At 37.7% G+C, this 16515-nt stretch overlaps 1 protein-coding gene across 2 annotated transcripts in view; it reads left to right on the forward strand.

Annotated features, from left to right (window-relative positions):
- Positions 1 to 16515, forward strand: part of LOC100889245 (rap1 GTPase-activating protein 1) — a 56263-nt gene that overhangs the window by 26593 nt on the left and 13155 nt on the right. For both annotated transcript variants that reach the window (XM_030987289.1, XM_030987290.1), the window contains exons 4-9: positions 1683 to 1802; positions 3020 to 3307; positions 13897 to 14079; positions 14489 to 14542; positions 15332 to 15516; positions 15884 to 16013. In XM_030987289.1, coding sequence (XP_030843149.1) covers positions 1683 to 1802; positions 3020 to 3307; positions 13897 to 14079; positions 14489 to 14542; positions 15332 to 15516; positions 15884 to 16013 — 960 coding nt within the window. The remainder of the gene's footprint in view (positions 1 to 1682; positions 1803 to 3019; positions 3308 to 13896; positions 14080 to 14488; positions 14543 to 15331; positions 15517 to 15883; positions 16014 to 16515) is intronic.

Below are 16515 nucleotides of genomic sequence, written 5' to 3' on the forward strand. Positions count from 1 at the left end.
TACCATGACTATACTAGTACCATGACTATACTAGTACCATGACTATACTACTCATCATCACTTGACTCTCCTGCACTGCTGACACTTGACATCTTGCGTGTCTTTTATTGATGAGTAAATAATCCAAGATAGCATTCTAAACATGCCATCATACCGTACCGACTCTTACTCATCTACGCCGTGATAAGATAAGATGTGGTAGCCTTGTCATCATCTCCATTAAGATTCCGCTGTCCTCTGTATCAGCAGCTTTCTGCTCCCAGTCCTTCTAAACAAAGATAAAGGAAGAAATACAAGGAGATAAATCTAGTAACCAACTCTCCTTGAGTTTTCAGTTTCACCATAGCGTATCCTAAATATAGGATGTGTTTTGACACGATACACCTTGCTTTGTGATAAATGAAAAGGTGAAAAACTAGTAAACAAACCATAGTTCTGTGTTGCGACTCCAGAACAAGAGTTTGAAAAGTGATAATGGAGGGATTTAATCACACCCACCCGATGCAACAAGATTCTGATTTTAAGAAATTGAAATTTCTTGATCAAGAGGATGGGGGAAAGTAGTGCTGCACTGTTGACCTTTCATGGGCTACGCATTCACAATGTAACCTGAGCCTCAAAACATGAATGTTGCAGGAGAATATTTATGAGCTTTTAAAATATCAAAGGGAAAGAGTTTTAGATTACACGTGACATTCAAGTGCTTTGACATTAAACATGGTCTCTAGCTCTGAAGGCTAGAAGAAATGGTACACCTTTACACAAGGCTGGAAGAAGTTTTACACTTTAAGAGTATTTCTGTTTGGTTCATTATATATGTCAAGTTGTCACCATTTGATTGATATTTGAAATGCGTGATAATGATATGTGGGTAGTTTTAGAGATGAAGATTTTTTAAATAGAAAATTCCCTCCCTAATTCATGAATTAAATGAAGTCAATAAAATAAAAGGAGAAATTACGGAGTCCTTGTCACCTGAGACTAAGAGAGTGGAAGTACCGAAGTAATATAATATGATATAGCTTGCATATATACATCGTCCCTATTTCCACAAAGTGACGGTAGTGAGGACAATCGTCACGCAAATTGTATGCAATTTTCCTCACTACCGTCACTTCGTGAAAATAGGGACGATATATACATCAGTTTTTTTTTCTTTCTGCCATGTGTTTCTATGTTGTTCTTTCCTCCATTTTTACAAAGCAATCTAGGTTTAATGATCAGATATGTTCCCTGACTAAATTATGAATAGTACTCCTTTAGTGTTCTTGCTTAATATTTTGTTATCCATTCATTTTTGTGAAGGGATATATTAGACGAACATAGATGTTCTCTGATAAAAGGGAGAAGAATATTAATGTCCTTATATATTCCATGTGTAGATATTCATGTGTTTATGATTGATGTTTAATTTTTTTTTTTTTTTTTTTTTTTTTTTTTTTTTTTTTTTTTTTTTTACTGAGTGATAAAGTAGATGAACAGAGAAGTTCTCTTGTCAAAAGGTAGAATATTAATGTCCTTATCTATTCCATGTTAAAATATTCATATGTTTTATGTTTATTTTTCTTTACAGAGTGATAGAGACAGACAGCTGTTCTCTTATTAAACAGAGAAGAATATTGATGTCCTTATCTATTCCATGTGTAAATATTCATATGTTTTATGTTTCTTTTTCTTTGCAGAGTGATAGATTAGACGAACAGAGATGTTCACTACCCGTGGTTCTCCAACCATCTTTCAGCTCACCCTCACCAAAGCCAAAGGTCAAAGCAAAAAAGTCCAATACAGACAAAATCAAAGAGGTAAATATATAATAATAATAATAATATAGAATATTTAGGAGCGCTAAAAACAATAAGTACCATAGCGCTTACAAATACAAATATATGAAAAGAGGACAAAAAAGTAGAACTAGAAGTAAATCATATAGATCACTGTGGAAAACGGTGAGTTTAGAGGGATCGTTTGAAGGTGGCAAGACAGGTAATTTCCCTTATGGAAAGAGGGATGCTGTTCCAAGTCTTTGATGCAGCTACTGTTAAACCTTTTTCAGCTGTTGAGAGTCTCGATTTGGGAATGATATTAGTTTACATGTGTCGGTTGCTGAGCGAAGATTACGAGTTGGTGTATATATTTGGAAGGTGTCATTAAGATATTCATGTGCCAAATGATTGAGTATTTTGAAAGCATACAAACAGAATATAGCTTTACAGAGAATTGTTATTCCGGTTCTATCTATCTGTTATTACTACGTTGACTTGGAAATAGGTGCAAACAGGACGGGGTGAAGAACGGTAATGAGGAGACCTGACCTCCCATTAGAGGGAACTCACAGAATAATGAGGATGATTACTTCTGTGTATTTGTCTCACTCGCCTTTTTTAAACCTTTGTTTGCCTTTTCCGCTGTCTTTATTTATTTGTCATCGTAATCATCATCATCATCGTCATCATCATCGTCATCTTCATCGTCATCATCATCATTATCATCGTCGTCATCATCATCTTCATCATCATCATCAACATCATCATCATCATCATCATCATCATCATCACCATCATCATCCCTGTCATCGTCATCATTATCATCATCATCATCACCACCACATTATTCACCTTTTTCATATTGTTATCTTTTGTCATTATTTCTTCCTCTTTGTCTTATCTTCTCACTAAACATTCCCATCTTCTTTTTATTGTTTAATTTGTTTTGTGTTATTTTTGTTAATCATTTCAAAAAAAAATTCAGCTTCTCTCGTTTCCACCTGTTACATTCATTAACAAATTCTGTAAAACAATTTTTCATCACAAATGATACCAAGTAGAGAATAGATGTGAAGGGGTCTGACAGCTTTAAGTCCTCTCTGAGGTACTTAGTAATGAGGAATTTTGCCTTACCAAAGGGCGAATCCTCTTCCCTATTACTTGACCACTGCTCTTACCACTGAGCCATCTTCCCTCCTATGTCTAACGCTACCATGTTTATTCATCTTCACTCTTCCTCCCTGTCCATCCCACAGTTACTCAAGAGAGAGGGCCCCTACCCGTCCATCGTCCAGCCCATCGACCGGGGATACTGGCTCGATGGAACGATCACCCTCAACGCAGAGGACACGAGATCGGAGAAGGATGTCGACACCAGTCTCGACGAGGAAGCCTGCAGTATGGTCACGTCATCGTCGCTCAACGGAAGTTTGTCGGCAGCCGGGGATATCTCGCCTTCACCGTCGTGTTCGTCCATTCCGTTCCCGCTGCAACTGGAGTTTGACGACAGCAATCAGATGTACAGGAGATATTTCCTTGGAAAGGTAAAATAAACGAAGCATAATATTTATTATCCTGCATCTGTTGCATTAAGACAAATTTACCTTGTCTGTTGAGAGCCAGAAGGGTGTTAACTTGTATACTTTAATACAGAGTTAACGGCCTTTTGCCTGTCAACAGTTGAACAAATGGTGATGGTGTACAGAGGTTTTATAATAACGACAATACCTACTGACTTATTGTTTTGGGTATATTTCACTAACCAGCATGTTGCCCTCTTCTATTGGTCGGGTTGCATTATTTATACTTGGGCAACATATTCTATATCCACGTCAAAGCCAGTCAATATTATGTAAAGATTTCATAGTTTTTTGCAGTTATTAGATTTCTTCTGTAATCAACTGATTTCAGCTGTCTTAAAACTCATTCATGATTTTTCCAGACAAAGCATGAAGGATAAATACTAGGATGTGCGTGTATTTTCATCGAGTCAGATTATCTTAAAAGAGCAGTGTGCCCCTTTGCAAATCTACAGAAGTCACTGGCCCCCTTGGACCTCTCTGCTTGATCTGTTCTATCATATTTCTGTAAAAACATTGTTAAAGATAGATCGAGAGGCTGTGTAATTAAAAGGAATGTGTTTCTTGGCACACGCTCACTGTCATTGAGAAGGGCAAAGCTTATTCTGATTCTCAGCCAGGTGATTCATATTCAGGCATTGCAGTGTGATTCTTTTCTGGATGATTATGGGGCTAATTCCTGGGTTTATGGTTTTCCAATTATGATGATAACATGCTTTGGCTGTTGATCTGTAAACTCATTCATTCCTGATTATAGTCTGTACTTTAAGAATTTAGCATTCATCAAAAATAAGGGAATGTGTCCCATAATATTGAACCCCCCCCCCCCCCCTTCAAATTCATTTCAAACTGTTTGGGATATATTCCTTACCTGATACAGCATGTATCAGAAATACTGTTGTTGTTGTTGTTGTTGTTTGGGGGTTCTAGAGTGAAACAAGTTAGTGTGTCATTCTGTCTAAAGTTTAACTGTGCTGTTTCTTCCTTGTCCATGGTTGCATGACTGATAGCTTATTATGAAGAAATGTTGCGGAAATCACAGTAAATCAAATTTCATGATTTATAGCTTACTATCAGGAAATGTTGTGGAAATGACAAGAAATCAAATTTCTTTAAAGACTTTAGCATAATTTCCTTCTGCTCCACTTCTTGTTGCAAACAGAGTACTTCCTTCAAAATATTATATTTCAGGGTGTATGGACTGATGATTGTATTACAGTGGTATCACTTCCGGTAATGACTACTCCACACCTGTTTGTTCTAGATATTGTTTGGTAAGAGACGGAAGGACATTAACTGATGATGTTTAACATATTGCAGATTTTAACGTCTTTTAGCTCCCAGCAGACAATATTGTCCTTTTCAGTGAAAAAAATTCATGGGGCTCAGGGCGAATTTGCCCCGAAATGCCCAAAAGAGCCCCCGAAAATCAGAAAAGAGCCCCCGTAAATTTGCATAGAGTTCAATGCAAAAAATTTTTTTAGAGTGCTTTTTATGCAGGCAAGCTTGAAAAGTAGCCCCCAAAAAATAAATATTAATTTTTTCCCTGGTCCTTTTGAGCTGTTTGCACAAAAATATTGTCTGTTCAGAACCAGAAAGGTGCGTTGATTCTGCGTTTTGGGGTATATAAGTTAATGCCCTTCTGGCTTTAAACAAACTGAAATTACAGGGATTTGATAGCATTTTTTTTTTTTTTTTTTTTTTTTTGGGGGGGGGGGGGGCGATGTCATTTTATATCATGATAAGTAAATGATGGGCTTTGGTTTACATGAAAAGCAGGTGGCATGAAACCATTTGTTATCTTGATTGAAAACGTGAAAGTTCACAGTTCAGTCTATCAGGAACTTTAAACGGTTCCTACAAAATACCATGCATGGGGGGATACTAGCTGGTAGGAAACGGGTAATAACTGACCCTCCGTGAATCAGAAGGGGGCACTATCTGTCCTAAGGTCATGAACTAAGGGGCGTTTCAGCGACCCTGTTAGTAATAATGACCTTAAAAGTACCTTACCTCTCAAAAGAGGGACAGATTCAACCACAGTAGGCATATATTAAATTCAATATCTTTAACCCAGCCAAGTTTTAGAATTGCTTTTGAATTTAAGTCTGATATGTTTGTATCTATTGAGATCAGGGGGGTGTTTCACAAAGATCCTAAGTAGAACTTAACACTAAGTTGGACTTAAAAATTATGGAAAGCCATTAGCATCTTTGAAAATATTTTGTAAAAGTTATTTTGAAAGGCATTAATTGTTTATTCAAATCATTCATATTTTCTATCATCAAGGAGATTTCATGTTCTGGATGTGGAATTTATAAAAAGTCTAAAATACTTGAATTTCTGCTTTTGAATATATTTCATTTTAAGACTCCAATGGCTGTCCATAACTTTTAAGTCCAACTTAGAGTTAAGTTCTACTTAGGATCTTTGTGAAACACCCCCCAGAAGGGTGCTAATTCTTATCTGTTTATGTAGAGTTAATACCTTTCTTGCTTTTAACTTACCAGCATTATGTTAAGGAATTCTATTTTTGTATTTTTACATGGAGCTAAACAATGATAGCATAGACTTAACCCTTCTACTACTTTATACAGGAAACCACTTGTGTCTCGGTAAGCAATGGGTTATAAAGTTATGAAGTGCTGACTTTAGAATCATTCCGTACATAGACCGGCCATACCTCTATTACGCTTTCCAAAGCCTCTTGATAAATGATAATATTTAATGGTGATCTTCCTAAAACCTTCGACATCAACCAACCTTTTAATGAATTCCTAAACTCCTTCAGGTTCCATCATCAAAGAATGTGTCATGGTCGCTTAAAATAAGACAATGGATCCTGAGTCATAAAGATTATATTTTGATCTCCTTGGAGATGGATTTCAAAGTGACCTCGTTGGAGGTCGTTTTATTGTTTAATTATTAAAGGCGTTCCCCTTCCTTTGTCTTTTATTGCATTGCTAATTAATTTTTATTCAGCATATTTAGACAATGGCGATGTATGTCACTCTCATTTCCAAATTGTAAACAAGACACGTCCCCAAGGAAACATAATCTAGGCACATAGTGTGACATTTTGTTGTTGTTGAGTAGTCATCATACTTTGGCACTAACTAGTTAATTGGATAGAAGTGAAAATATCTTGCTTTTAATTGAAACAAGTCACAAATTTGTGTGTATATAGAAATTATAGATTTCTTTAAATCTACGATCACTATTATTCAAATGCCTTTATATTTGTCAAGATGAAAGCTTATCTTGTTTTGTTGTCTATCAATTAATAATCGTTCTTCCTCTTGTAAATGAAATCCTTCATTCTAAACCCAGACTAAGGTATCACGTGCATACCATTTCTGCATCTGCAAAACACGAGACCACTGTCTAGTCGCAACTAAACGGTCCATTACAACACTGGCTTCTCTCCATCCTTTATATCTCTTGTCCTCAAATTAGACAATAGTCTGTACAGGTAGAAGAAAATAGGACCATAAATCACAAGTGTCTCTGAGACTAATTTAATATAGGTTGAGATACTGCAGACATTTTGGAATTGAGACTTTGTTATTAGATGATTGATTATGTTAGTGTCAATTGGTTTTATTACCGGTACCGGTATTTGTACTTTCTTTTATCTCCTTTCCTTTTCTTTTTTCTCGGTCTAGTACATTGAAATCTTTCCTTATTTGAGTTTTCTTTGAAGTTTTCATTTCCTCTTTGTCTGTGCACTTTTAAGGATTGAAATCCGTTATATTCACTCTTCTCTTTTTTTCAATTCCCCTTTTTTTGTTTTGCTAGGACCTTCAATACCCTTCTTTTTCTTTCTCTCTGTGTAGGTAGATTCTAGCTTGTTCTTAGTCTTGAAGCACATTTTAAATGACCTCCTAACTTATCCCCTCAAGTGCAAAGTTTAGTCATCATGCTCCGTAAAGCCAAGTATATGCCACATTCAACTCTCATCCTTGAAATAAACTGAATTTTCCCTCTTATTAACCTGGTTCAGTAGAACCAATCAGTGCAGTTTAGAACCCAGTTATATATCAGCAAGACCCGTCGGTGACTGTCTATACTTGCATCGTGCTCCAAATGAAAATTGAACCTCTTTTTCTACAAATTTCCTCAATTCTCAGTCTGGCCAATCTTTATTACTGGCAAAATGGTCCTTTCTAGAAAACATAGCATAGAGTTTTCATGAGTCCAAGCATTTCATAACAGCCCCATGAGGTCATATGTAATGAGTTTGCACCCCACCTGCTCCATATGTGCAGAATATAGTTGTATATTTTGAATAAAACTCTGCACTTTTTTGTGTGTGCAGTGTACATTATAATGAGCATGTTTACTTGCATTCACAGAAAAGGTACCATTTAAAGAGAGAGAGGGCCGCAAGAGTTTAAACATACATGTATGTATGAAAGACAAATGTTCACTTGATAAGACACCCGAAGAGAGATGGAAATGATTTTAACCCGATGATCGATGAACAGGCATTGCCCTACAAGCATGGATGGATTAAAGTAAAGTAAAGTAAAGTAAGAGGCAGTTCAGTGCCCTAATGCAGTCATAGTATTATACTGTGCTTTGTATTTTCTTTGAGTATAATCAGGAAATGTTCTAAATTGGTTCTTCATTAGTCCCGCTATCCTCCACGTTGGGGCATTATTAGTGCTTTAAGAACCTGCAGTGTCTTGTGACTCACATTGCATTGTTTCTTTAATCGAATAAGGAGGGGAAGAATATAGAGGAAAGGGGGTTAGTTAGGAGAGAGCTATATGGGGAGGGGTGTCCCCATTGGCAGGGTTTTTAATCTTTGGGCTGTTAACTTGATCGGCAAAATTGATATAATTGTTTCTGGAGCCTATGTGAGTGAGGTTGATGAGTTGAGCACAACTATTTCACTTCTAACCCTTAGTTGTTAGGAACCGTATTGGACTGCTAAAGTGTTGTTCTACAGACTCTGTTTGTGTGACAAAAGTCAACTAGAGCAATCCGTTGCAGTTCCAAAACTCAACCGAAGCAGAAAAAGAGTTACAGTGTACATACAAGGGGCTAAGCACCACAAAGCAGGCAATACCTGACAAGAAGTTCATGGCAGTGTGGAAGGGATGCAAGTTAAGGCTCTAATGAGAAGGGGGAAGTTCTTGATCAAGGGAAGCACCGTAGCAGGGTGTTTTTTCTTGCTCTGGATGTTTAGTGGGGGGTAATTGAGTTTCACACCTTGATAGACGGGGCGAGTCTCCCTCTCTCAGATTTCTGAGGTAAACATCTCCTCGCTGCAAGGATAGGATTCGAAGAAAGATGTACCTTTGTAACCTTGCCTTGGGAGGGGATAGTTCTCTGTAGGGCACCAATGCTCTATTTCCAGTTTGAATAAACAACTCTAGCTTGTTATTACGCTGTATCCACCAAGTGAATTGGTCCACGACACGTTGCCTATCGTTCCTTGAAATGATATTAAACAATGGGTTTTATCTGTTAAAAGATGACAAATATGCATAACACAGTCCCTACAGGCCTAGAGGCAATCCATAATATCGCATAGAATAGAGTCAAAGACAGCAAGGAGATATATAGTTTTGATATCGCCCAGCCATTGCTAATTATAATCAGTTGTACTATACAGTACAATAAAACTATATATTGAATATTATAATGAATAAAATGAAAGTCACTGACCTCATGAGAACTAAATACATGCCTTGGCGGGCCAGATTTCATTCTCTCAAGTGGGTCATTACAATTGATACAATGACTTGAAGAAAGAAAGGAAATGTTGTGGCATGGATGGGCAAAAGAAACTTTGTCTAAAAGGAGTCTTAAAAACATTGATATTTAAAAGGTACTGTGTTTAAAACTACATGTCATCTTTCTACAGTATCGAGCAATCATTTTCCAATACCAATAGTTACTTTGAGTTTCATAATTGCTTTTCTCTTTCTGACATTATTTTAAAACCTGCAGTGAAGAGCCACTTTATAAAAGAAATGCAACTTGCTGATTGAAAGATAAGAATAAACTAAAGATGGAGGGACAAAGATTTGGAACATCCAGAAGGTTAAAGCCACACTGTCCTACTTGTAGCTACAAGTAGTTTGCTCCCTCTATTTAGAAAACAATGCCTAATCGGTGACCATTGGTCCCCCATGATCCTCTTTTTCTTATGTTGATTGAGAGCTAAGTTGATGAGATAACCACCTGTCCAGTGACCTCTCCTAAAAACTAGTACAGATAAGCTTTAAAACTATTGACAAGATGCGCCCTATTCATCAATGGATGATCATGAAACTCACTCAGGTTTCTTGCCAGTTCCCTGCTAGAAGCAGAGTTAAATTAGAATTAATTCACAGGAAATCCTAGGGATTTAACCAGTTGAGTTTCCCCGACTCCCCAATGAAACTTTCCCCACTTCTTTTTCAAACGGAGATATTGACTTCCATGTTTGTGACATCCCTTGAGGTAGGAATGACCAGACAGTCTGAATGGAAAGTTAGAGGTATTTGACCCCCACATTCAGACAACCAAAATTCATGGTATAGCTATACAATAAAATACAGAAAATATTCTAGTGTGAAAGTCCTATATAGTAAATCATAGAACCATAACAAATGTTTAAGCATCATTTGAATAACTTGATAAAGTATCTGGGTCCTGTTCTAATCTGAAAGTTGTATCTTAGAACATCGTATAACTGGGCGGGGTTTAATATCGTGAGTGCTCATGAATGATTGGCCAGCTCTCCTGTCAACTGACCTGAGCAAAACTAGTTTCTCTATACAACGTTTCTTTGTACGATGTTGTTGTCCAGTCTGGACTTTCCTTTCGGTATGTGATAATTCTTGTATACAAGTTTCTTATAAACTACCCATAGTGTGAACAGTCTTTGTGAATCTGGCCGATACACCTGGAGTCACTATTCCGTTTTGTGGCTAGCGCTGTTTCTAATGGCTAGAAGCTTGTCCACTTGATCTAATAGAGAATCTGCTTATCAAATCGCTGGTGACATATGTCAGCATTTAGCAGTAAATTAGAAGATGGCTCCAAATTTCTTCCATTTTCTGTACTTTTTTTTAATCTGTCAAGTTTTCCCTTGGCATTCTTGCATCTTCTGTGATCACTCCTTCTCCCCATCTTCTTTCTCTGTTTTCTTCTTCTTGGTTTTCGATCTTCTTCTTATCTTCCTCTTTTCCTTTGTATTCTCCTCTTTCTTTCTCCTTTTGCTCCTTCATTTTGTTGCTCTTCTTATCCTCCTCCTCTCCATGTATTTTGATTATTGTCACTCTTCTGTTGTTTTCACAACTATTTATGTTCATTGTATTTTCTTCTCTTCTCCCCTTCTGTACTTTTATGGAATTCCTTTTCCCATCCACTTGTTTCTTGAATAACTATTTTGGTTTATATTTTTACATTTTTCATAACATCTTTTTTAGTGCTTCCTGCATCATGAGAATATTACATGTACATGTAGGAGACACATCCTTCAAAGCACTATTAGCTATGTCAATATCCTATAAAGCAGAGCAACACTTTTGTAATTCAAAACCTCAATTGGCTACAATAAAACTAAACTTCACCTGTTCAAGTTTATATCCGAAACCCAATTTAACTCCGCTTCTGTCTAAGTAAACCTTGTATCCCTTCCCAGATTAGGTCCTGTATAATATTCCCCTGTTAATCTGAAAACTTTCTTCTTGCCAAGTTTCGAAAGCCAAGAGAAAAGGAGCTTAGGAAATTGAGAAGGAACTAGAATTCAGGGCACTGGTCAAGTTTGGCATAGTTAAATGTTTAATAACCCGGGATTAAAGTGAAAGTTTGCTACTAATCCAATCACTGACTTTGAGGGACATCTACATGTACAGATGCTGATGAAGCACATTTTATGTAACTTTTCAAATTCTGAGCAGTTATTTTGCCCTGAGTTTCTAGACTTATTTAATCTAGTAGGCCGAACCTATATCCACAGTAATCACTTTCCCGTTCTTGTATTTCATCAAATCAAGGGTCTCATCTGAAAATAGATGATATCTTTATGAAGTTTAGATTGTGCCTGAGTGTCCCTAATTTGGTTGTGATTGTATTCAAGTTTATCAGATCAGGAAAGCTGTAAGAAATCAGAACAAACGCTTTCACAATAATTTGATCCAAAGTATATTTCCAATTTCCTCTCTGACTTGAATTGGTACAAAGCTGTGGGTAAATTCAATAATTTTGTTTTGATATAAGATATATTTCCAATTTCCACCCTGAAATCAGATTTGGATTTTATTGTCTGCCTCTAGTTTAGGGCTGAATAGACAACGGAAGAAGAAGCTACAGAGAGAACTAGTTAGAATGAAGTAATTTTTGGAATTGCCAAGTGTTACAACTGACAAGAGATACTGCACATTACTTTTAAAGAGGATAATGATTAATGATTACCATTGAAAACAAATAATGGGTTAAAAAAAAGAGAATGTTAGATGGTACTATCATTTTCCCAGAAGTGTATTTGTAAAACGCCTTGAAAACAAAGAATTCATAAGATTATTTCCAGCTTTTCGTAGTTTTTATTCCTTTTTTTCTCTCCTCCTTAATGATACTCTTCAGCTCCGTTTTGATGCTGCTTCACATTCAATCATTTCTGAGAAATGCCGCTGCAATTCTTGTCTCCTGTACATACCGGCATCATCATCGATCTTCTCTGCACTTTCCTAAAGTTTTCAGGGCCATCTCACAAATTGGCAACGTCTCTATTGATTTGCCAACAGCAGTAGGGTTAACCGGCTGGTATTCCGCAAGGGAGCCATTATCTAATTTTCTAATAACCTGTAATAAACAGCCCTAGCTCCAGGTCATGGGCCTGGGATAGTACGTTGGAACATCATCAACTTCATCGCAGTGTTTGCGTGATGGAATCCTCATCAGTATTATTTTCCTATCTATGTTGTGTTGCCTAATATACACTTTGGAAAGATGAGTGTGTCAATTATTTTCCATAATGTTTAGCTTCAAAAAAATTCTGCCCTTTTTTTGGTGGTGGTTTTCTTTGCTTATGCCGTTGTGGTAAAGATATATGGTTGGTTTATGATGGGAAGCTAGCTGAAGAAGTATCCTTGACCATCTTACCCTGATAATCTAAAACAAAATCAGACGCATCTATAAATCGTCTTTCCCCCTCTCCAATTAAATCTTTGTGCTCTCGCTGCCGACCAGTAGGTTGTTTATAGAACTCGCTGACCGAAGAGGGGTAAAAGAGGGGAAAAACAGACTTTAGAGAGCGGAAGAAATATAGGTCAATCGTATCTATTTCCTTGAGTTCTCTTGGGAATTCTGACAAAACTAACTTTGCAAGTTTAGGGAGGTTGTCGAGGCTTCCGTAAGAAGCAGAGTTTGGCTTTCAACGTGATGTAAGATTTGTCGGAGTGCTCACGCAAGCCAGTAATTGGCTAGGTCTGATTCACAAGGCATAAAGGAAACTAAGGCTTAGGACCTGATGACATCTCCGAAGGGGACGCTACATGCTGAAGGGAAATATTTTGGACAAGAATCTGGGATAAAGATTCTAGTAGATGATTTGGGATTAGATCCTCGCCTCCTCGGAGCTTGGACTTCAAATGTTAGACTTGCGAATGAAAGTCCACTCCTTTACTTAAATCTTATAAAGTTTTCCCCATGTAATCCCAATGCACTACTGGCTCTTAACAAGATAAGGACTTTGCAGCCAGTAGAAGTAGTATGAATTAAACTCTGTATCCAGGACTTAACCTGAGGTAGTGGATCATAAAGACCAACCCAGGTTGTTGGAAGCCTTTGAGAGTCTGGTGATAGAAACCTGATCAGCATATTAGACGTGTCTTTACAAGGTTTTAGTGCCTCCATGATGCTCGTACTTTGGTTGCTGATTTGTGAGTTCTTACGAGATGGAATGGAAGATTTCCTTTTTGAAAAGATCCCAAATGAATGCAGTTTGACTGTATGTACTTCATCTTTCTCAGTCCTAGATGTTTAAAAATAGCAATGAAAGTTTTGGTGCTACCACATGTGAAGTCATAGTCCTATTTTCTTCACTAATTGCTTTTTTCCTCATTTGAGGGGTTCTTCCCTCAGCCCCACCATGTTACCCCTTTAGCTCCGGTATACCTGGTGATTTGGACCAGGCAGGCAGGCAGGAATTATTAATTAACACCTGTAAAGAAAACACCTGGGATCATGAAGGATTCCTCTGAGGGATGGCAGCAAGAAAAATAGTACTCACCTGTGACCCAGTTGTTCTGCCTTGCTTTTCATTTTACCTTTGAAAAGTAGTCTACATGTACATGTATAGTGAGTTACATTTTGAAAAAAAATATTAAGAATTGGGGATTTGACCTTACGGTTCAGCTTGACTAATGGCTTGACTTTACATTGATGTTTTGTCATCTACATGTAAGTCTTGGCATCTAACAGGTTCAACAGATTTACTTTCAAAATAATGCTTCATTCTTAATGGTGGTATAACCGCCCAGATGACATGTATTAGACAATCTTGTATATCAATTTTACGATTTAATCAACGTTTCATTTTTATCACTAAACAGGAGCACTTCAACTACTTTGCCCAAGATGAAAACCTTGGTCCGTTGATTCTGTCAGTGAAGCATGAGACGATAGGAGGGGAAGATGCTTTAAGAGTGGTGCTCAGATCTAAAGCCGGTACTATCCACGATGTCCTAGCCGTCTCAACGCTTGGAGACTCACCCATTCCGGCCAGAATCGCAAAGGTGTGTGACACAACTCTATAAATGTTATGTTAAGGGACCTAACATCATACCTAACATTATACCTAACACTATCTGGAAGCCTAACATGAAACTCAAACCCTAACACTTAATCTTCATAAAAAGTACATCACCTGGTAAAAAAATGTTTCAAAAGGCATAGGGTGTAGGCCTTCTATGTCCTTCTCATATGTATAGGTTTACCGTGTATAGTAAAGATTTAGAAGTTTTAAGCAAAATTTGATGTACCATTCTATGAAGTTGAAAGTGATCATCATTGCTGGAAATAAAATGGATAAGGGGATGGAATGAGATGATGTGAATAAAGACTGAAGTACAGGATTATTTTCTTGGTACTTTTATCTTTGATGAAGGCATACTCATGTATCTCTTTTCTTTCTTTGTTCGACAGACACTGTGTGACCGTATTACTACAGAAAGATATCAACCAGTACTTTTTCCAAAGGTAAGTGTCTTTACACATCTTTATACTTCTTTCATTTGATCTGTTGCTATGTGGAGCAAATCTTAGGCAAACCACTGATGATCTTTTAGATGACAATGGCTATGGTTTATTCTCCTAATAATAGTTTTACAACTGTAATTCCTTTTGAGTGTAAAATTCAATAAAATAGGGGGGAGAGTATAGCGCAAGATGATATGTTTAATGAATAAATGTCTTTAATGGCAGCCTCGGTTTGAATGTGATCTGTTATAAGGCCCTGCAGTCACTGTGACTTTTAAGACTTGCATGATTCTCAGTGAATCAGAACAGGAGGTAAGGATAGCAGTTTATAATGATCATTTCACACATACAGTAGCCTTTTAATACAGATGTGATGGTAGACTCGGGGGGGGGGGGGGGGGGGGTGTCTACTCTACTGTTAAAAACCTTAGTACCTTAGGGTCTACGAAACCTTGATCAAATCTCAGTTTCAATGAGTGCTTCTCTCATTGTAGAGGTGTCGTGGTCGAGTGGATATGTCACCGGACTTTCCATCACAAGGTCTGCGGTTCGAGTCCCGCCACGGCACTAATGTCCTTTGGCAAGACATTGATCTACACATGCCACACTCAACCCAGGTGATGTAAATGGGTACCTGGCAGGAATTAATTCCTTGAAATACTAGAGCGCCGTAATGGCCGCCTTGCTAAGCCAGGGTAATATTCATGGCAGCGCCAGGAGCGTCACAACGTGACGAACATGTGCGCTATCTAAAGAAGCCGCCATTATTATCATTATTGTACATTTCAGGGTTCAGAGCTGATTGTGAGCTACGATGAACACTCCTTCGTCAATAAGTTCAAGTTTGGGGTCGTCTACCAGTGCGTCAGCCAATCAACAGAAGAGGAGATGTTTGGTAACAGGAACTCAAGCCCCGCCCTTGATGAATTCCTAGAGATGCTAGGAGAGAAGGTGGAGCTCAAAAATTTCTCAGGGTGAGATATTTTTTAAAGTCCTCCTTAATTTTCTTTTGGTTCTTGTTTGTTTAATTTGTTTTGGTTCTTGTTTGATTGGTTTGTTTGGTTTGTTTGTTTTTTGTTTTTAATCCTTTTTGTGGTGGATGGAAGAAGGAAATGATTGTGTGCATAAATAGATTAAATAACTACTTTATTTTGCTGTATGTACATTTTAAGCACAGTTCTGTACTTGGGATGAGGATGATGTTTTGGGCAAAGTGGAGACATCTCATCCTACCTTTTTATGTTTATACTACCCATGAACAAACATAGAGATGAAATGCATTTTGTAGTAAAGTTACCCAATTTTGATCCAAAGTTCTGTGCTCTCTTTGTTTTGTTGCAGTTTTCGAGGAGGTCTAGATGTAAATCATGGCCAAACCGGCACGCATTCCATTTATTGCAAGTACCACAATAATGAAATCATGTTCCATGTCTCCACCATGCTTCCGTACACAGAAGGAGACGCACAACAGGTAAGGAATCATAATTATCTTCATAGTTAGATCATCAAGCCCAGTCACTATTCAAACTCTTACTATCTCTGTATTCCTCTCCGGACACCTGCCCTCTAGACAACCCCCCCCCCCCCCAGATAACCACCCTCTAGGACGACTACCTGGTTAATCCGGAGGGTGGTTGTCCAGGGGGTAGGTGTCCTGTAACCCTCTGTATCAGTTGCTAGCATCAATGGGAAGAGTGTTGACTGGTTGAGCTAGGAATGCTAAAGAAGGAAGTTGATAGAGAGCACGAACCGAGCCAGCCATTTCTATTTTAAATGATGGAAATAACAGATGAAATATTATGGAATGTTAGTAGCCAAAGTTAACTCTTTGACTACTGAATTCTGAAGTTCCCATAGGCTTAATACAGGGGCCGCCCAGTTCCAGTAGGCATGGGTTAACAGTGACATTAAACCCCATCTGCACTAGTTTGACCAGGAGGGATTAGACCTCCCTGCATGGTCACTGCCGGGCC

This window comes from Strongylocentrotus purpuratus, unplaced genomic scaffold (assembly GCF_000002235.5).
Source record: "Strongylocentrotus purpuratus isolate Spur 01 unplaced genomic scaffold, Spur_5.0 spur5_scaffold_16, whole genome shotgun sequence".
NCBI lineage: Eukaryota > Metazoa > Echinodermata > Echinoidea > Camarodonta > Strongylocentrotidae > Strongylocentrotus > Strongylocentrotus purpuratus.